This window comes from Atractosteus spatula, chromosome 6 (genome assembly GCF_055471065.1).
Source record: "Atractosteus spatula isolate fAtrSpa1 chromosome 6, fAtrSpa1.hap1, whole genome shotgun sequence".
NCBI lineage: Eukaryota > Metazoa > Chordata > Actinopteri > Semionotiformes > Lepisosteidae > Atractosteus > Atractosteus spatula.
Genome location: NC_142711.1, coordinates 59,884,717 through 59,907,581, shown reverse-complemented (window position 1 = coordinate 59,907,581; position 22,865 = coordinate 59,884,717). Strand labels below are relative to the sequence as shown.

The 22,865-nt window shown below is 39.4% G+C and overlaps 1 protein-coding gene across 1 annotated transcript; it reads right to left on the bottom strand.

Annotated features, from left to right (window-relative positions):
• Positions 1–1,289: 1,289 nt before the first annotated feature.
• Positions 1,290–22,439, bottom strand: mylk4a (myosin light chain kinase family, member 4a). The gene is made up of 15 exons (XM_088919755.1): positions 21,414–22,439; positions 16,479–16,628; positions 15,294–15,393; positions 14,299–14,914; positions 13,753–14,021; positions 13,085–13,190; positions 12,062–12,155; positions 11,154–11,263; positions 10,652–10,793; positions 9,526–9,596; positions 8,399–8,527; positions 7,474–7,626; positions 6,942–7,020; positions 6,720–6,768; positions 1,290–6,318 (listed from the first exon to the last, which is right to left on the bottom strand). The coding sequence occupies exons 1-14, from the start codon at positions 22,065–22,067 to the stop codon at positions 6,724–6,726; spliced, it is 2,718 nt and encodes a 905-aa protein (XP_088775881.1). The 5' UTR covers positions 22,068–22,439; the 3' UTR covers positions 1,290–6,318; positions 6,720–6,723.
• Between the last annotated feature and the right edge of the window lie 426 nt (positions 22,440–22,865).

Sequence of the window (22,865 nt, the reverse complement as noted above, 5' to 3'; positions counted from 1 at the left end):
AACACTCAATAAGTTTACTTTCTGGAAGTCTAACAGCAACTTTAAATCCCATCCTGTCTCAGAGCAGCTCAAGGCCAGATGGTCACCTCCAAACATGCTCTTGGAAAAAGAAGAGAGACTGAAGATTAGTCCATTTTTTTCTTTAGTTTTCACATTGAGCGATTTTTGCATTCTTATCCATGATGCAGACATTCTTCATTCCTCATACATTTTATTTCCAGAAATACACTTACTGGGGGTTTCGTAAACGACTTCATCCCTTAAGAGCCTCAGCACCGAGCGCAGGATGGATATTGTTGTCTCAGGTGGTGCCAGTTTGGGTCCAGGCAGTGTCAGATATTTGCAGACTCCCAGGAGGGGTTTACAGTTGACTGAGAAAGGGAGAGCCCTGGGAGAGGGAGTCCGCCAGGGTAAATTCTTGGCTCTCGGTAAACACACAGCCCCTTCGCTGGCCTGGCACACCTGAGGCCTGAGGCCGGGCATCCTCAGTGTAGTCTGTGCCTGTGCTCGGGGTGACACTGTAAGCTGTTGGAAAATCCTCAGGGATTCCAGCAAGTTCCTCAGAGGATACGTCAGTGAGATAAAGGTCGGACCAAGAATGATTCATTCTAAACTGTGGGCTTAAATGTACTGTAAGAAATAATATTAATCTTATTTCATTAGAAATTTTTAAAAAAAAAAATTTCTATTGAACTCTACTAAATGAGGAGCACAATACTAAATGAGGAACACAAGTGGTATTGCCATTTAAGGTCTTATTTTTCAGCAAAGAGGTATACAGGCCTGCACTGATGGTAGTTGTCGGATGTTGTGATGATTGAATGGAACTTTTACTTTAAAGGCTAGAAATTTCTTCACTTTATGGTATATTATTATTTTCCTAATGTGGCAGCTTTTGAGTATCTTTTTGTGAATCAAATTTTTTTATATTTTTTCTGCGTTTCTGCGTGTTTTGTGTTTTTAGTCAAATATCATTGATTAACCCTTGGATTTTACGGAGACGCGACGATGGAACATCTCCAGTTTACAAACTCAAAGCCCTTAGCCTAATCAAATCATACATTTTAAAAATATTTAGTCTACACTGCTGCCCTCTACTGGACAGTTTAATTAATGAAAAATAGAGAGGACTATTCTGCTGTTCAAACTCATTCAAGAGTGGCTTCGACAAACGTTTTCCATCTAAACTACCAAAATAAAAATCTATTTCTCCAAAAGATGAATTGGTTATTATTAATTGTTTATGTAGGAGTGTATGACTCAACAATAAAAAGAGATGAAGCCAGTACAGTACATATTTTATTATGACTTCCACAGTCCACAGACACTTCCACAGTCTTTTACCAGCTCTAAGATTGCTTTATTTTAATGAAGTTTAATTTTTTTCACAGGAATAATTTACAGTGAAGAAAATAATTGTAAACACACACTGAAAAACATTTAAAAATATAACAGTCTACTACACTTCATACACACAAAACTTTTTAATTTAAAGTGTCATGAGAATGTTTCAGAAGGAAGGAAAAGAAAAAAAATCTATATAGATTTGCCTGTGAATTAAAACTGATTTATAATTTAGCAACAAGGAGTTTTGGACACTTAAAAAGCATTTTAATGGACTTTCTGCATAAGTAACTTTCTTAAATTTGTTAAAACCTATTACAAAAGTAGAGGGATTTTTTCTCTTGTCCAGAAAAGAACATTCAGATAACACAGTTGTCAAAAGCCCTGTCTTTTAAGAACATTTTACTGTGATACAGACTAAACTGAGAAATTAATTAACATTCGATTCTGTATCTTAACGTAGGTAGTTGGCCTTTTCAATGACAAACCTTCATGGAAGGTGAAATTGGCACTTGGTTGCTCAAGAATGAAATATCTTGAAGGTTTCTTCACATTCATTAAAATGATTTAACAGTTGTCAGCCAGATAGTGCTCTGCCTGTCAACTTGTACTATCCAATAAATAACATGTTATAGAGTGTACCAGATATATCAAACACATTAAAAGCACATTATGTAAATCAATATTGTGGAAAGAAGACAGTTTTAATTTGATTTTTTTTAATTATATGAGCTCTTGCCTGGAAAATCTACCAGGCAATTTCAAATTTTGTAAATGAATACTGTTTCCATTTGTATTGCCTTATCACGTTCACAGTGAAATTCTGAAATTGCTCTCTTTGTTAGGTCATACTAACAAATTAGTTCACATTAATTTGAACTAAGAAATGTTAGGGGTTTATATTGTTAGAAATTCAGTCCCCTTGATATCTGAGGGAGGTTTGGGGGGTTAGAACCACGATATTCATCATTCATTGAAAATAACAGAAAGAAACATGAAAAAGGCAGTAAGAGAATGCTGCAGTTTTGTATGGTATTATGCTTTTACTGTTAGAAAATTACATGATGCTGTAGGATCCTAAATTACAGTTCTGTTCACCTGTTATAAGTCATGTCTCCCAACATATTACTGTGGCAATCTGTACAAAATAATTGCACTTGTGTTCACACGGCATGAAAAAATCTTCATGCATTGATTTCCTGTCATATTAGCTGTCAGGTTACTGCCACGTCTGTCGTGAGGGTTTTGGACACAGTCAATGAAGAAGAAACAGCTGTTTTAATTTGCGGCCTTGCAGACTATGAGGGCCAGCAAACAAAGTCTGGAAACCCAAGCATTCCTGAAGAATTCCTTTCCTCTGTCTTACTAATTGAATCAATTTCTTTTACTGCTTCCACCTGATCGATCACTATAAAATCTGGAATCCTGGAAAATTTAAAATCCTTCCTTCCAACATCATGTTTTTGGTTAAATTTGGAGTTTGTTTTTCTTGTCCTACATCCCTTCCTACCTCCTGAGAACGAGGTCTTTCTGAGCAGTGCAGCAGAACTACCAACTAATAATACATCATTCTGATATGATCTGGAGAGCAAAGGGGAGACTTTTGTCTGGAGATCAGAGGATGCCTTATAAGGACAAAATCTACCCAGCTGTGGCATTGATTTGCCAGTTTTGTGCTGCCACCTGGATCCGGGATTGATATTGTATGGAGTCAAAGGATATTATAATGCAATTTATTTGTAATTTAAACTATAGTCACATTTAATAATATGCTGTTTAGCATATACCCATGTACTTATCCATGTTTCCTGGCTCCAAATATTTTAATTGAATTCATATGCAAATAATCCACAGCTATAAGATCAGAATATTTACTTGTTAGAATGGGTGCCAAAATATTGAACTAAAACAAGTGGGGAAAAAAAGCTAATTTGGACACCAGCCTACATTTTAGGTGTGAGCTAAATTAACCTCATTATTGTTTTTCCTAATTAATTGCTTTGGTATTTATGCAATCTGTTCCAATGAAAACACATTTTGTTATATTGTGATAACTCTCTTTCTATATTAACTGGAAAATAGCATAAAACGTGATGTACTGTAGTTGGAAGATAAAGGTATGTGCCTTATGTAGGACAGATACTGTTCAGTGGATTTGAAGAGTCTTATTATGTTATTAGTCTGATACTCAGTGTTTTGTACAAACGACTGTATTTTCCTTTGTGAACTCTCTGTTGCTGCATCAGGTTTGTGATTAATGTCCAACATTCAAGCCTGTCATAAAAAGAGCAGTAGGACCAAGCACAAGACATTTGTGTCCTGCTTTCTAGCACATAATAGACCTGGCTTTTACCAAAGAAAAAAGTGTTACAAAATTAATTTGAAGGTGTGTTACACATAATGTATGAAATCTGAGAATAAGGACTTGTATTTGAGAATGCTGTCCATTGCTCTACGGCTTTGCGTTTTGTATATATTGTTTTAAATAAAAAAAGTTCCTCCACCCCCAAATCTTCCACCTTGGTTTTTGTAACTGAAACAGAATAAACTAATTAGAAAAAAATATCCTTATAAGACTTTTATGCTGCAATAATTATTAGGGTCTGGGATAAATAAAATATTTAGAAAGATTCTGAACTGATGATTGTTCCTTGGCTTAGACTATTACGATCATTCCATTTTACAGTCAATAAATAATAAAGTGCACATACTGTAATGCAGCTATCACACATTCAATTCATTACTACACTAAAAACATAAATGACACAAAGAGAAAAAAAGAATACTTATTTCCTGGATAACTATTCACAACTAGCGAATATTTATTTTTCAATTATTCCTACTGTGACTGTTTATCTGAGTAAAATCACCAGCAATGGGATAAATGTATCAGTTCATAAATACACAACCAGAAAAAAAACATGCCTTTTAAAATTTGCCCATTTTACAGCATTTTCTTAAAATACATTAAAAAACACGACTACTCTATCATATTCTGGTCTCAATAATTTTGACATTTCCCTAACATTAAAATTATTGCCTAAATTTGTATATTCACAGGTTTGTTATACAAACAATTTCATATGTATTATATATTGTTCTTGCAAGAATAACAAAAAAACAGTTCTTAACTTATCTATTAAGCACTGCAAGCTGGATATGTAAAGCATATACAATAGTACTTTTTTTTCCAATTTAGAAAAATACAACTATTTTTAATTACTTGAACACTGCCATAGCAGTCACCGAGCCACAGGCAAAATGTCACTAAATTATGCAAATGTTACTGCAGATATATTCTGAGGTGTAGTTGGGGCCAGATTTATTTCAAACAGCCAAACATCAGAGTTACTTTGTGAAAGAATTTTTACATAAAGGTGATCTTATTGAGTCATCATACACAATGAACATCGATTGCTGTTAAGGAGTGTTTTTGTGGGAACAGCCAAATTTGAAACAATTTTGATTTGAATATAAAATCATGTTTGCTTATCTCTTATCTGAGATAAATTATTATAGAGTATATTTGCCATGCTACCTAAAACAGTCCTGCAGTTTTTGTTTCTGGAAGTTGCCTGACAAATGCATATACTGAATACCGCATATACTGTAACTAGACAGAGAGAGAGTAAAATAAGGGAAAGGGTTTATACACAAAGATATTGTGTTGAAAGGTTATTCAATGAAGATATTTGATGAACCAGCATAAGCTACAATAACCAAAGAGTGTTTTTTAATTGACACCAGAAGCTGAAATATTTTTTCCAATAGGTAAGCATTTTACTGTATATGTTTTAGGGTGTAGAAATAAAAATCTGTTCAGTTCAGAGTACAGTTACATTAACAAGCTATACAAAATTTTATATAAGAGACAGAAGTGATGGTTTTGGACACAAACTTTGCCTTTTCTTCTTAAGAGTGCATGAGTTTTCTTCAATAGAAAGATACAAGGTTTGGAGCAGGAAATTGCTCTCGCTGTATTTTTTCTCAGGCAGCCAGCCCTTGTTAAATATAAACACACACCTCTTACTGCGTTGCGTACCCACTTCGGCTCAAGCTGTCCTTCGGCAAAAACCCTGAAGTTTTCGATATAAACGTTGTGCGGCTGTTCTCCCGATCACTGAAATCTGCTTGTCTTGTTCAATAAAATCTGTATTTTACTGAACTGAAACAGTTCAGTGAAATAAAAAATCTATAATGGATGCAATCCCCAGCTGTACCCCCTATTAAATATTGTGTGGTATAACTGGTGCTTTAAAAAACAGTAATGGCACATTGACAAATTCTGTGAAGTAGTGCAGGGATACCAGCAATACAATGTTTAATGAGTTTTTAACATTCCTTCACGTTTCACTACAAATGACTGTCTTGACTCTATGACAACTTCATATTGGACCCCCTAAAATTTTAATTCAAATTAGTTTTACCTTCATTTCTAGTGATTTATTCACAGGGCATTGAGGTGACTCTACGTACATTTTTATATTAGTTCGAAATGTCTGTTTGGCACACTTTAGGCAAAAGTGTGCCATTAAGAATGAATTTTAAGTCGTTGAAGTTCAGCTGCAGGCATTGCTGAAGTTTGAACAACACTGTTTAACATCAGATTTAATGTGCATGCCGATTCATAGTGATTTCCCCAATAATAAATGGATTTGTGAGTTCCAAAAGAGTAATTCTACTTCATCATTTGCAAGGGATTGTAAAATAGCGAATTTGGGTTTAAATATCTTCTAATTCATACATGCATTCTACTTCCTTAGACATCATGCTTGAGCACAATTTGCAATTGTTTCATGTGCTCAACTTCTAGTGCTAATATACAGATAAAGGCAGAAATGAATGTCCATTGATTATACAGTACATGTACAGTACAGCAGTGTTGGTCCAGTTGAGTGAGGCTCATGTCATCAGAAGTCAATATTTAGATACCTGTTGGCAGCAGTATGCAGCAGTATGCAGCATCCCACCATTCTATAAAATAAAAAGGAGATGTTGAATAGAAAACAAGCAGTTAAATGCAACATTATACCAGTCAACTGGCACAGACAGCATCATAACACTTTCTTTAAAACTGGCCATCAGCAAAGACCTAAAAAACGCTCCAAAGCATTCCAAGAACTTTAGAAAACAGAACAGAAAAGGGGAGAGATGTCAAAATCAGCATAAATCCTGACCAAGAGTGAAGTCTGGACTCAATCTACATAGATTTTGCTGAACTGAATTTATTCAAATTACACTGTAAACTGTTTGGAGGATTGAGCAACAATGATAGCTCTTCAGAAAAGAATGCATGGTGAACAAAATCACTTTAAAATGCTGATAATTGTCCTCAGAAGCTTTCCGGCTCTGGCATATCACTGTGAGAGGCATACCTGATTAGGTTTCAGCAGGTGGAGCATGTGAAGAGTGGCACTTATTTTTCTGTAAAAGGAAGAAAGCAAACAAATTACAGCAAATTGAACCAGATTAACATCGTGGAATAGTGGAGACAGAATCGGGTTTTGAAAAGCTATCTTGACTAAACAAATTGATCGAAAGAGCTGCATGCACATATTAACAGCACGGCAGTGCAATTAAAAGGAAAACTTAAGTACCTTTTGATGAAGTCGGTAGTGAAGATTGTGGTCTGATAGCCACGGGTGTTTCAGTGACTCTGCAGCAGTTATCCTCCAACTGGAACAACACACACATACATGTTTACTACTGGGAATGAAAGTAAGTCTGGGTCAGCTATTTGTCAAACTCAGATTTGGCTATACTCTAAATAAAATAGTTAAATATTTTGTTTTGAATCAGGGCAATTCCTGAAAAATGTAATTATGGCTGAATATTTTCTAAACTTAATTTTTAAATATTTTAAATGCATCTAAGGAGTGGAATTTCATGTCAGTCTCATTGATTTCACATTCTTCTGCATTATCTTTAATCAGAAACAATACATTTAGGACAGTAACATTACTAATTGCATATTCTTCAATGTTGCACAAAGTGGAATGTACTGTATGACTTACGTGAAATTTAAAACCCAGTGGGTGGTGACTTATTTTCACTCTTAAAATAAAAATAGCTCTTGAAGTAATAAATAACCATTGTCATTTCTGTTTCTAGAATTACTACTAAATTTACCATTTATCCTTCACAATGAGCCTTGAGATAAAATCCTTGGCTTCTTCCGAGATATCTGCAAATTCCTCGTCCTCCAAGCTCCACTGGCAGGCCAGAATGTTATTCAGGGTTTCGTTGTCATCTTCACCAAGGAAAGGAGAGAGGCCGCTAAGCCTGGAGTGAACAAAGCAGCGGTTTCTGCTGAGGGCGAACATTTCTTGTGGCTTTTGGTAGTTCCACTGGGCTTGTAACAAAAGACCTGAAGTTGTATGTTCCAGCTTTCTCACAAAGACATCTGGAGACAACCACATCAGGATCACAGGCTCATTCACTGAGATGTGAAGCTTCTAGAATTCAGCGAATCAAGTTTTAAAATTCAAGTGTAGTTGAGGTGCACTCCGTGACTGTCGTACTCTACGACAAGCCATCTGTGGTAAAGGATCGTTAAAGCTAGACTCAGAGACTAAGTACTTTTTTGGAATTAATATAATAGTGTGTGATGAGCAGATATTAATAACAATCCACAGCATCATTGTAATTCATTGAGTCATGCTTCTAAAAACACATAAGAGCCATTTTTTAAAATATCATTGTGTGTCTTGCAAAATTTTACCAGTTTTCATTAAGGTTTACAGTAAAATTGGTAAGCTGGCAAAGGTGGCAGAAGGAGTGTTAATATTCCTATCATCTGAGAAAAAAAAGTACCTGCTCGATAAGCCAGAGGTGTCCATTCCTGGCCCAATGTGTCTGCAGGTCTTCATTCCAGCTCGGCTCATTGTGAGCTGCACTGCTAGCCTAGCTGGCCTGATTGAACAGCTTCTCCCAGTGTTTTAGGTGCTGGTACTTTAAAGAGACCTCTAAAGCCTACAGACGCACTGCCCCTAAGGGGACCAGGGCTGGACACCCCTGGGGCGAGCAGCGAAGGCTCCCTGAGCTGGTCACTTACAGCATGTAGGTAATGACTCCTAAACTCCACATGTCCGTGGGGAATGAGACGAACTCGTAGTTGATGACCTCAGGAGCGAGGAATTCCGGTGTCCCAAAATTCACTTTTAGCTTTTCCCTTGGCTTGTATCTAAGGACGAAAGCACGCACATAAAGCATTTTCGGCATAATGCAAGTGCACAGTCAGCCTTTCTAAAGAATAAGCACGAGTACTAGAATGCATCTCCAAAGGTCTTGACTAACTCAACTCAGTTTTTACAGTGTCAATCACATGTAAGAAACCAATGAGTCACAAAGAAGAGTTTGCAAAACTTTATATCTGTCTTCCCTCGTGCTTACATGTTACTGAACCCTCACCATTTGGAGAATTATAGTGGCATAAAGTATGAGCAATGGGAAGATCTGAATCCGTCAGCGTTACTTTTAGCTAAGTTAAACCTCTCGGCATTGCTTCACACAAGTAATCTAACACCTGGACCCTGAAGGAAATAGGGCTAAAGTTGCTCTTTTAGACCAGTAATAAGAAAGAGGAAGATTTTAAAATGTACTCGTAATATTTTTAGCAACTCAAATTCATAACGTCATGCAATTAATGTCATGCTCCCATGTTTGTTTTGCGTTTCGACTTATTCTGTCAGTTGACAAAATGCCAAAACTGAGGGATTTGGCAAGGACTACTGATGTTTCAAGTGCTCTCTTCTGTTAAACGCTGTGTGCTGAGACACGTTGGTTGCATCAACTGGCGTCCCTAAATTATCTTTGTGTGCTCCTGTGTGCCTGTCCTGTGCTGGTTCTCATCCAGACTGTAGTCCTGCCTGGGATCTAGGACTGAGCCAATGTTGGTGTGACCCTTATCCAGAAAAAAGTGATAGAATTCACATTTCTGGGATTGTGGGGGGCGTTGGAAGGGAGTCTCGTTTGGCATAATTGATGTATATATAGTAGATGGCATGGGCAGAAGTGCTCAGCTCTGCTCCACAATGCAACACAAGACAATGTACTGTCCTGTACCTGGTGGAAGAGAGATCCTTCATTCGTAATGTTGGCTCATAAAAGAGTGGCTGAGTGGTAGAAATTCATACACATATGGTCAATGTTTCCTTGCTAGGCAAAGGTCGAAGTGCATACCTTCTGGCTAGCCCAAAGTCGATTATCTTGATCTTATTGGTAGCTCGGCTCACACACAATATGTTTTCAGGCTGCAAACAAAACATATAGATGTTGTTGTTCTTCTTCTACCAGATAAGGGAATGGTTTTAAATGCTGAAACTACACACTAAGGAAAATTTACATCATTGTCATCTCAACTTTTTAAAAATAATATTTTACAATAAATACAAAAATATAGGAGATTAACGTATTTTATTTCAAAATTACAAATGGTTGATGTTGATACAGTATATCTAAATTCTGTGCTTTGGTTCTGATTGAGTTTTAAGTTACTTTCAGGTTCAAACTTGTTCTTTTTACTTATTAGAAATTTCTTTGGCTTGCAAGTTCAAAGCAAGACAGGTTGACATGATCGCCAAGGCTAATTGAATTATGAACCTAATTACTGCACAACAAACCAACCAGAATCCCCTGCCAACGGAGGTTCAGCAATTTAAGATAAGATAAGATCACTTTATTAGCCATATACAATCTCTTGCATTTTGAATTGTTTTACCCAAGTTGGCAGAACTGAATTTACTTTATTTAAAATAAAATACTTGCACTTGTCATTGTCGTTGTTCATGAGAAATAATTAGAGGTTAAAATCCCAGTTTAGACTTCACTGTACTAATGCTTTTGGATGGCATTGTACAGTATGAGATCAAGAGACAAATAAACAGGTTTTACAAGGCTCAGTGAAGACTGTGACACCCTTAAATCTCACTTTCTGGTATTTATATTGCCGAAGAAAGAATACATTGCCCTGATTTTTTATTCTATTTGTTTTTGTTTTTGTTCTTTTTTTGATTTCCAAATCAACAAGAAAAAATGTTTTAAAAAAAGATAATTCAGTGTTTCTAAATAATATCCAAAACCTGCATAGAATTCAGTAATAAAAATGAGCGTGGGGTCACACGATCACAGTGCTACAGTACTTGGGAATGCAAGCAGAGTACTGAGTATCCTAAAAACCTGCCTTAAAATAACGCTAATAAGAGGTGGACAACACTGAAAGACAAAGAGTGATGTAAATGCTAAGTGTTTTTTTAACGACTTATTTAATAAGATTGAGAACACTGAAGGCAAGACAAGCAATTTTTACCTTCAAATCTAAGTGAAGGATGTACATCCGGTGCATGTACTGAATGCCCTCACAGATTTGTCTGATGAAGTGGATCGTGTCCAGCTCGGTAAGATTGTAGTTTTCATCAATAATCCTGTCAAAAAGTTCCCCTCCGTCTACACTGCAGTGAACAAGAAAACAAATATAAAAATAATATCATGGCTAATGAAGACTAATCCACCTTGACATATATAACCTATATAATTTATATAACCTTTGCTTAATTTAAGGAATTATTTAAAAGTAAAAAGCTTTACGTTAACACGTAGAGTCCCCAGCCTTGAAAACCACAGATAATTGTCTTGTTTTGACAATATCTGGACACTAGGTGACACTGTTGAGCTTTTACTCGTTTTGCCATCAACAACTTCAGACAGAAATTCCATCCTCCCGTCATGCAGACAATCAGCAGTACAGAGTCCTGTATTGTAGGTACATTTCCAGGAAATACAAGCTGTGACAGAGTGGCGACAACACTTACTACTCCATGACCAGAATGATGTCGTTTTTAGACTCATAGGCCGCATACAGCTGGATGAGACTGGCGTGGTTCAGCTGGTTCATCACCTGAATTTCATTTTTGACCTCATCCTGAAACATGAAATAGGCATTCAGTATGATACAGACACATACAGGTATTCTATATAACATATAAAATCAAAAGTCACTCTTAATACATGACATTAAAACACTGATTTCACTTTGAATTAAAATGCGTCAAAGGCAACAAAATTCCTACATGTGTACCTGGCTCACTTTTATTACTAATCCCAAAACAATTTGAGGGTAAATAATGGTTACCATTAACTTGTCACAGTGTAAGTTTGCTACAGTGTTAGCTACCTCATAAGCAATACAATCTGAAAACATTAATTAAATGACCAGGGTTGTTTTTTTGGTTTGGTGCAAACAATTAAGTGCAGACCACAATATTTCAACTAGGGGGTTGAGGTTGGGTATTCTGTTACGCGACACTACTGAAAAAATTAAGGCAGCAATTTAAGGTAAGGTTAAAAAAAAGCATGTTAACTTCAGTGGGTATCAGTTGAGAGCTGAAGGGTAATATAGCTGCTGGCTAAAAAGAATGTCATATAGTATTCAAATAAATTCAATCAATTTAGGATTCAAAATCTTGAATGGTATTAGCAATGGATTACTTTACACTCGGCAGAAAACAAGAATATGAGGGGGTAACAAAAAGTTATGAAGACGCCTGAGAACAGTAGACACTTCTTTACACAACTGTCGAAGCCAGTTCTCAGGGAATCTTCAAGAAACTGCTGGAGAAACTTCTTGTATCACTTCACTACGAGCAATCAAACAAGCACAATAGGTCAAATGGTCTCCTCTCATTTGTAACCTCCTAACTTCCTTGTGTCTCATTCTCACCTTTTCTTTTGGACTTTTTGCTTTGATGATTTTGGCAGCTAAGGTCAGCCCAGAGGAATTTTCAATGCACTTGTGAACCTGGCCAAAGCGACCACTGGAGAAACAATCAAAGAAGACAACCCATCTTCAAAATCAAGGAGCTGCTGCAAATATCCTCTTCCTCCATTTATATTAAAGTTTTTTTCAGAGTTAATCAACAATTCTTGATGAATCTCTAAAACGTGCTCAGAATAAAAGTCATTCAGTAGAACGAGTCTTTGGGTGGGGCTGACATACTGCTACCCAGGCAAATTTTGTAAAACTACAGTACAGTACAGTGCAGCTCTTAGTCCACCTGCACATAAGTTTGCTACTGACAAGGTCATTATTTCCAATTATACTGATTGTGAGATACATTTGTAATATGAAGTTATAAAAAAAGAAGATGGCAGCTAGTTCACTCACAAAATACAAGGCACTGTATCTTCAGGGCAAGTACTGCACAAAAATGAAAATCAGACTTCTTTTGAATTATGTAATAACAGATTGTAGGATTTGGCAACTTCTCTCAACATATTCAAATTCATGAAAGCATTCAAATTCACTGAGTGAAGGGGTCAAGCTAGGCTTAACAACAGGAATGCATCATCGTGTTTTCTGTTTCAGATTCTAGAGAAGACTTCATACTGAAAGACTGAGAAGAAATCAATTAAAAAAACTATTGGAAAAAAAAACTGCATGGGTTTTCTGGATTGTAAAAGTTTTTATAAGAAAATGCTGACATCCAACTGGAGGCAGTATAGGGGCCTTTAAGTAACAGATTACCGCTTGGAGATTAGGTCTCAGCTGGCTGTGCAGTAGGTACGGTTTCACATACCAGTAACCAGTTGGTACAAATAACATACTTGACTGGGGACATTTCAATACAGTCAGGCTGCAGGTTTCACCGTCTGCTTTAGTGAGATTACTGTCTCCCTTCTGTCCCACACTGCCGAGCGCTCTTCTGTGCACATTGATTTGCAGTGGCTTGAAATGGCTCCTTACCCGCCCAGGATCTCCTGCTTGTTGATGGTGTAGAAGTTGGTGATCTGCACTGGCTTGGCGGAGACCACACGGTGGTCAAAGGGAGCAGCTGGGGGGGGGCTGCAGTCTACACGGTCATGGCAGAGAAGGACAGGTCATTCACTCTTTCGCTGTAAACACAGGGCTCACATGGCAACAAGTCAGCCGCCTGTAATCAGACTCGTGACGCGTTGGGACACACGGGAGACGGTGAAGGGAGTGCACCATGCTGAAGCGAGTCCTGCGGCTTTGCTTGAATGGATTGCAGTGTCACAAGGAGAAGCCTGCTGCTCATTAACCATGCTGTGTGGGGAGCTGCACAAGTGCCGGCAGAAGAAAAAAAAAGGATTTTTGCCACATGGAAACCCCATCAAGCAACCCGTCGACCTGGTATTAGATTGAAGAAGTTCCAGTGGGGAGCTGCGGCAGCATGCGCAGGCTGCAAAGGAACAGGTAAAGGCTTATTCCAAGCTGAAAGGAAGAGAAAAGAGACACAGTGTTTTGGCTGTGGAGCCTTCTTCAAGTGCCTCTTCTTTTCCTTTTAGCAGGGAATAAACCTTTACATGGTAGTAGATTGTTTGGTGAAAAGGTTTGTGCTAAAATCATTCCCAGGACTGTTCAGCTAAAAGCCACAAAGGCTCTTTCCTCACCGATAAAGTACTCCATTATCTGTTCTTCGGCTGGCAGGTTGCTGTTCTCGCCTTCCGCTTTCTCTGCCTCGGTCTGGGTCTGCTCTTCCTTCTGCTCCTGCTCAGGCCCAGCGCTCTCGCAGGCCTCCTCCACCCTGCTCTTCTTGTGGTCATCCTTCACCACGTCCTCCTCAGTGACCCTGCGCTTGCTGGAGCTGCTGACCTCCGGCTGCTCTGTGCCTTGGCCAGCCTCTGGTAGGATGGAGTCTGAGCGCTCGTGGACCTCTTGCCTGAAACAACAATATTCAAAGATAACTCTGTGCTCCACTGTGTTCCTTTCTTCTTGAAGGTGAAATCTTAACCATCACCCCATTTCAGAAGAAAGCTACGTACACAATTACCAACATTTCAGCTAACACATTTCCCTGCTTCAGGTTCTGATTTGTTTTGTCTTGTTCAAATTCAGATTCTAAAAATAATTTTAATAAACAATTTATAATGACAACATTTTTGATGAACACCACTAATGTACGCATTAGAGAGCATGTGAGGTAGAGACAAAACTACCTGTCCGGAATTAAGGAGCCATTCTGGGTCAGACTGTCAAACGAGCCCTCTGATAGCTGCTCTCCTTCTGCTGTGCTTTTACCCTTCACTTCGGGGGTCTCTGAAAGTGACTTCAGGATAGCTTCCTCTACTTTTGTTATTTCTTCAGCCACAGATTCTTCTTGGATTTTGTCTTCTTTGGCATCATCCTCTTCTTTGTCTTCATGTGCCTCCAGCTCTATGTCCACTCTGCCTTCCTGAGACTCTGTTTCGGTGGAATCCCCCTCCAGGTCTTCCTCCTCCTGGACTATGGGAGCCTTCCTGTCCTGCTTCTCCACCTCAGGTCCCTCGGGCTCCTGCTGCGCTGTACTCGATCCTTGCGAATAAGGGACTTCCAGAATGAAATCTACCAGGTCGCTGGCAGCAGCAGAGACAGGCAGTGCCTCAAACTGGCCATCCAAGACCGTGTCCTTTGGCCCCTGACTGGCAGGGCTCTTCTGCATGGTTTCGGCCAGCCTGCCTGCTTCAAGGTCTTGCATTGCTGGCGAAGGAGGTTGACCAGATTTTTCAGCATTCTGTTTGTTAAGCTTTTGTACTTCCTCGTCCAACAGCGACAGCTTCCTCTGAGCAGCTGTCTCTGCAAATGAGAAAACAAATGGGAATTCGTACCGCGTAACGGTATCACAGGAAGGCGCACCAAAACAAAATTAAAGTGACGTTTTTAATGCATGTTGGCCAAAGAAAAGAAAAATAGATTGATAAAAAGTTGGTCCTTTTAGGCTTGTATCTTCGGCTTGTATCAAATGAGTGTCTACAGCAGCTGTTTCAACCGACAGCACACTGGTTATGAGTCCAGAGACTTACCCATCCCCAGTGGCCAATATACTGTATAACATCTAGGTTTTGAAAGTAAAATCCTATTTTGCTTTTAGTTAAATTAAATTATTTAACCAAATAATTTAAGCTTAATTAAAGCTGCAAGTAGCAAATCAGAGTGCTCACTACTGAGTTCTTACCAGCAGTATCTGGAGGCTTCTTCTTTTTCTGACATTTAAGGCCCTTAGGACTCAAGGAAGATGATTTGTCTTTTACATCTTTTCCTTTGAGATCTCTCAGCTGAGAAAAAAAACATCACAAGGGTTAAAAACTACACATAAAGCAATCTAGCTTGAGTATGAGATAATACTATTGTATGAACCAGATTCTTCCACATCTCTGGATCACAGCACACTTTTGCAGCAGTGGAGATGTCAGGCAACATTTCACCTTCTCCAATCCAATTATTCTGAAAAGCTGTAAGAAGGTGTAGAAGGCCAGACTGTTGAGGACTTGTTGCCAAAAATGTTTTTTAGACTTAGATTATTGGAATAATTGGCTTCATTACTCTGTTCTCCTCCTCACTACCTGCTGGTGTGTGGTGAGTGTACTGGCCCACTTTCACAGAATCCAGGAGGGGAGGAGGGGAGTCCCCAGTACCTGGGAAGCGCTTAGCGTGCAGTATCCAGAAAAGTGGATATATAAAAGCGTAAGGAATTATTATTAAATAAATTATTAAATTAAATTTGTATCTTTGAGTACAACAGAACACACTTCTTGGTTCCCTTTCCCTGTTTTTCCCTCCATTTTGGAGAGATCACTTCCGGTGTCACTGCAGATATGGTACTGTTTATTCTAATTAAAACATTGGGGGGGCAGAGCCTGTTTCAGCAAGTAATAGGCACAAGGAGGGGTATCTTACACAATACGTGAACCTGCATTTGCAGTTGGGTGCCTGAAAGGACGAGAGAGACTGATAAGAAACAGGTCTCCTGCAATGGGCAGATTTCACCTGTGCACTCCATGGGGGCCGAACACAGATTGGCTCCGATCCGTTCAGCCTGTGCCAGTTCTCGAGACGATGACAGCTCGCGAAACTCGAGAGAGCCCGGGCAAAGCCGTGCATCTCCCTCTCAACTCACTCTGTCATCCTCTCAGGCAGGGTATTCAATGCATCTTATCATTTTGGCCAAAACAGGAATGGGTCAGATGTTGGTCCCCTCAGTAAATATTTATTTTAAAAATAACTGGCACTGCCGATAAGTCGGATTATGAATTACCATATTTAAAATCTTCCCCACTGCAGTAAGATACACAGTATGTCTAGAGTAAATAACACAGAACTGTGACATTTCAGAGATACACATTCCAATGAATCAACCTACAATGCTTCCATATTTACGAGAAACAAGGTAATGCTTTGGTCCACGAAGTTTAGTCCTGCTTGTTGAGCTGTGAATGGGCTCCAGGCAGCTGGTTTCACAAACTGATGATGTGCCTTGCTTCTCTTTAGGTGCTTTAGTAGAGGTAGCTTTCTGTTAAAAAGAAGATGGCATTGCTGGGACAGGTCAGCTTGCATGCATTGTCAGCAATTATTAGTGTGCAATGAAATACACTCTTGTGATTAAAGATGTTAAATGAATATGAATAACAATCACACATTTTAGAAGGCATTTAACAGAGGATGGAACCGTTAAAGTGACTAAAAGGGATACTTCTTTGTATACAAATCCTGAATCCCAGGAACTGTTTTCAGAGAGTACGAATGTAAGATTAAAATGAATCTCAGGTCTCAGCTAACCAGGACAGCGTTATTCATTGCACGCCGATTTCTTTTCTCATGTATCACTAAACAGCACATTTGCAACTCTTACAACTCCCCCAGCAGAAACCTAATGCTGGACTAGAGTGGAAAAAACTGTTCTCTCCTTCTCAAATATACACCAAGGGAGCCCGAAATGCATCTTACTAAATTACACAGACTGTTTACACACTCTTTTCATGTGCAGACTTCTACAGACTGTAAGTCATGGTGGGCTTTTCCCATGAGGCCTTTCAGATGCGTTCCTCACGTCAAGAACCTGAGGACACCTATATCATAAGATGCACAGATGTAGAAAATGTCTTCCTTGCAAGCTTTTCCGTGACACAGGACAGAATATTGAGTATTCTTCTACAGAAACTAATGAGAGAGGTTCTGAGGTAATGTCTGCAACCAGATATTACAAAGTCCCCTGTGGACAGTGCTTGAGATACAGTAATGGAGAGTATTTATGTATTGTAACAGTAATGAACTGTCAACATGTTTGTGATGCATAAGGAATGTTGTTGCTGTAGCAGCATTTTGAGAAATATCTATAGTACAGGACCTATGCATACTGTAGGTAAGTTTTCATTTTATAGTTTATGTTGCATGTTTTTTTTACAGTGAGACATCAGTAAAAGATAATAATTCTAAAGATGGTACATTGCTAAAATGGCTTTTCCCTGATGAATACAAATCAATATGTAGACATAAACCAATAAGTATCTAATTACTCCCACAGAACCAACTGATACAAGAGTCTGTGTAGCACATGATGAAGAGGGGACAGCTGACTCAGCTGCTGTGTCCTCCTCCCCCAGCCAGCCCCAGTTAGCTATTCTCTCTGGCCATAAGAACAGGTGGTGACCTTCCTCAGATTCTTTCTGCGGGTCAGTGCACTGACCACTTTACCCGTCTGACTTTGCTGGTCACACCAAGGTCATAGTAGACCATAAATATAAACGACTCCCATCCTCAAGGACAAGAATCCTCCAGGTTTCCTATGTCTCTTTAAATGAATAACGGCTGAAGACCTCTGCAAAGCATTAAACTGGTACAGGAAAGCGAATGATCAGCTTATTGACTGTAGGTCATTAAGAGCAGAGGTGGGCAGTGAACATGCACACACTGCTGTCACGGGGACACACTTCCTTTGCTTGTGGTGAGTGACTTGGCCTTGAAAATGTGTCGTGCAGAAGATGTAGGAAGCTTACAGTCGGGGCTATGCCTCCACCTAGCTCTTTCTTTAAATAACTGCCAATCAAAAGAGGAGATCTAAATACAGTACAATAGAGGAAAGAAAAACAAACTCAGTAAACAAGTGAAGTAGCCTTGCCCAGGATGCTGGGACACAGTGTAGATCTGTAAAAGGTGTCACAATCAGTACACTGTATGCCCATTGGTCTGTATTAATACTTGCATGCTAGGAACGTCTCCTTGAAGAGAGAAATAGGGACAACAGTAGTGCAGCTGTAGGGGTTGGCAGTTTAGCCCTTGTAAGAAAGCGTTGCTTAGTGTAGCGAGGTCTCTGAACAGATACTTTAGAAAAGAGTTGTCTTTGATTTTCTGTAAAACATTTCTGATTGTGACCCATCCAGCACAACAAAGCTAGGAACTGATCATGGACCGTTCTGTTACAGTACACCTGGGTTAAAGGTATTTTGTGAGAAGGTCCTCCAAACCACAATAGTACAAATAAGAATCCTGCAGAGAAGTAAAAGAAAATCCTACTGAATATTGTTTTTATTTTTGTATACTACCTGTAACATAATGAAATGTTCTAATAAAATGTTGAGTTTAATAAAAAATAATCTCAAACATTGTGAGACTAACACCTGAGATACAGTAGCTCCACCTATACTGTAGTAGATATGGGTTAATATTATAATGCAACACAAGCATCAGAGCACATGGAGTTTCTGCCATGTTAAGTAAAAAACATATGTTCTTGAGGTGAAAAAAATTAATTTAAACAAGTCTTGATTGTGGTGTCATGCCTTATAAAAGATTACGGCGTAAGACCACATTCCTCATGGACCATGAGCGTGGAACCCGAGTTCTGTATCCAATGCCACAGTTTGGTGACAGGAGACACCCTGCTGTAGGAGGTGTAGCCTTTGGATGTGATGATGATAAACTAAGGTTTTTGACTTATCGGTCATGAAAAGTACATGTGAGTGGCCATTCACCTCGGTGCTGTTGCCACAAGAATAGTGTTAACTGAGCTGGCACAGTCTAATTGTGCAGATTTCCCCCTTAATTCAATTAATGAAGTAGGTTCTCACTTCTCCAGCTGAGCAGCTGTAGAGTGTGGTTGCTGGTGCAGAATGGCTGCCACATGAAGTGGGTCCCTTTTGGGATGATAAATGCTACACAAATGCAGACAATTATTATCATTACCAGTTTATGTCACATGGCATGTAAATACTCCTGTCCCTATCCCCATACAGCAGCTTGTGTAATGTATATCAGTCATCACTTATCTGTAACCTCATTACTATATTTATCCTTTCAAAGCATCTTATTTATATCTAATGCTTGTTTACACACTATCACATTTTGAAAGTAAGCGCTTTTAACCGTCTCCTACATCAATAATTGCCCGTTAGATGCACCAAGAATCATGATCCATAGCTGCATTTAAATGTGAAAGAGAATTTGCAACAGATATTTCAAATGAAATGTTTGAGATGTATGCGAGAACTGTCGTATGAGAACCTGATTACGTTATTCTGGGTTCCGTCAATGTTATTACAGAATGTCCCCTGAGCAAAGCTGACTCTTCACAAGTTCTTGCCATCTGATCCCAGCTTCAGAGTGGAGGCCAGAAACGGGGGCTGCCAACTTCAGAGACTAACTGGACTCATCTCAGCACGTTCGTCTAACGCATTGCTCCCCAAACGTCTTCATCCAGCTTGCTTCTACAGTAAGCAGAACATTCATAAGCGATTCTTGGTTTTTTACCTCCTCTGCACATGGCTCCTTGTCAGTGTTTACCACAGACAGACTGACCAATAGCTACCCTCCCCCCTTCTCAGAGCGCCCCCTTCTTGTTACCTCACCAGTAGGGGTCACTGTTAATTTAATAAAGACAGGGCGACTCGGAACGGTGTCCCTGCTAGTCTGGGAAGGTGCAAAGCCCCAGTGCATTTCAACCCTGGTGCAAGATCGGCATCAAAGGCCAGTCGTGATCCCCTTGATCTTCCAAAACACTGACCTTCCACTGACCCTGTTTGTTTTTCAGCTGTGAAGAAAACTGCAAGGGGAGGTTTACTGGGTTTTTTTTTCAGAATCTTATCTGCCTTTTTTGGTTTATCACACACAGCATTTCCCCTGTTTTCCCACACATTTTTGTGAGTTTAATTTGGCAAGGCAGCAAATAACTTCCAGCTATGGAATACTGGTAAAATGGCACAAACTGGATACCCAGAAAATATACAGTAGCTGTCACTGTATACTTTCTAAACGGCAAACCTAAATGGACTGTTTTCCTTCAAAGTAATTGTCTACTCTGAATGCCAATTAGAGGACGCAACCAGTAGTTAGTTCCAAACTGTTATATTTGATTTGATCAGATTTTGGAAATCTGATGTCTATATCTCAGGGGTCACAGAGGTCTGTGGGGGAACTTTTCAGGTCACTCCGTTATGGAGAAAGCAGACACGAAGGAACACGGTGGTGTTTACTTTGGGAGCCAAACATGGACTCGTCTTACCTTGCTGTGTGCCAGCATCTTCCTTGCCAACTGCTTATACAGTGCTTAAGCCAAATATGAAAGGGATCTTGTACCTGCAAATCTTTATACAGTACAAGTCTTAGTCTGTGATGTTATCCAGATATTTATAGCAGGTCCGCTTCACATCTGTAGGTTTGTAAACAGTCTGAGCCATTTTTTACCTGTGATTTATCTCATTCAGGGAAACACTTTCCAGCAGCAAGTAACATTTTTCTTTTCCTTCTTATGTTTTTATGACCTGAGTTTTTTATTTTAATTAAAGCTGGAAATGGAGCACTGCACCGTACCTGTACATCTTTAGAGGGTAGAAACTTGATTCTGAAGCAAAATGCAGAAATCTAATCCAAATTTACACAGTATTGCAAATGAATTTCACTCATTCATTGTTTACAATATATATGGGGAAAAAACACTACCAAATGTTTTGGAATCTAGATCTCAGATTGTACAAGATATTATTAATAGCTTGTACGTTGTTGTTTTTTTATTGTGAAAAAGTGTCACATAGCAAAACAAATAAAAAACATTTTGTTTATAGTACTGTATGTATTAGTAACAGATAGATGATCATTTATCTAATCTTTAATGTGCCTTTAAATGTAAATTGCCCAGATTCCACAGGTGTGGGACGGCCAATGATTTATTCATAATTCAGAATTGAGGCTACTTCTGTGCATGCAGGAAAACGCAAACTGTTTTCTGTCCGTTTTCCGTCTTCCTCAGTTTTCCTGAGGGCCTACGGCAATGTCTTCCAGGTGAAACCAAGTCGAGATTACTCACCTTGTCAACTCTCTTACTGGTCACAACCTCGCTTTTGTCAGAGGACGCGTGCCTCTTGACAGTCTGCTTATGCTTACTGTCTTTCTGTCTGTCCACAGGGGAAGCAACACTGCCTTTCAGAGGAGACTGGCTTTTGAAAATAAGCTCCATAACCTTCGAGGTCTTCACTGTCTCCCCAATAAAGCTGATGACCTGCTGGATGCTGAGGACTATTTTCTCCATCCCATCCAACCTTTTAGCCTGCTGCTCGGTTCTTTGGTTCACCACTGAGAGCATGCTGGTCAGCTCTTGGCAGATTAGCTTCATGTCAGGGAAGGACTCTGTTTTGGGTGATTTGGCGGGTTGGCTCCCCTCTTTGTCCACCTTGAGCGTTTCTACCTCTAGTTCTATTCCGTCGATGTCCTGCGACATTCCATCGAGCTTGCAAAGGACCTTCTCCTGGATATTGATGAGCTGGTCCATCTTGCGGTTCAAGGAGTCAATCTTGATGTCTAAGAGGTTGGTGCTATCAGCAGCCGGCTTCTTCGGCTCCCCAGCAAACTTGCGAGGTGTTGCTGGGACGCCCGTAGGCCCTTGACCGTGCATGGCGTTTGGGTCATAGACCTTCGCCAATGAATTAACCAAGGTTGAACTCTGTTTAGCTGGTGTGCTCATTGTATAGAGGTACGCTTACTTTACTACCTTCTGACAAGTAACTGCCGGCACAGACTGAGAGGTTGCAAAAATCCCCAAATTAAAAGAAATGTTTTTTGTTTTATTTTAAACAGATTTTGAGAAAAGTTCACCCCAGTTTTCTCCCCCCTCCGTTTTTCAAAACCTCAAGGAATTGTCCGATGAGAGTCTAAAAAAATGAAGGTTTCCTCCAAAAACCAGGCCTCATAATATATAAAGATTCGGTGCATGAAGAAAAGCAAAGGCTATCTGTACAGTGTGATCTGCATCTGTGTGACAGGGACAATCAGCACAGTGAGGCGAGCTCGTCAGCTGATCTAGACCCTGTCCTTGTGTCCCTTGTTCTCCATTCAAAGTGGCTGCATCCCTCTAAACCTGGCTCGGTATTAAGAATAGGATAGGCCATCTTCCCTAAATGGTGACCGTTCATTTACGTCAGCAAAGGAATGGACAAGGCTATCTGAGCCCACAAGGAATTTGGCAAGGGCTAAGCAGCATGACATTTGAGACGAGTTAAGTGCTAAGCCATGCTGGCAGTTCAGTTGCCAGGTGTCAGTAAAATCTAGGACATACAGCTTGCAACACAATCTTGACCCTCTTTTTTTAATGAATAACATAGAAAATCGAATGTATGAAGAAATTAAGCGTGCCCATGGGAACTGCTACGGTCACCTCACGAAAGAATTTCGAGTACTCCTTGTTCATCGTATTTCGAGCCAAACATAAGAGCAGTGATTGTGGATGACAGTTTTATGAATACGGCTCAATACGCGTATGTGT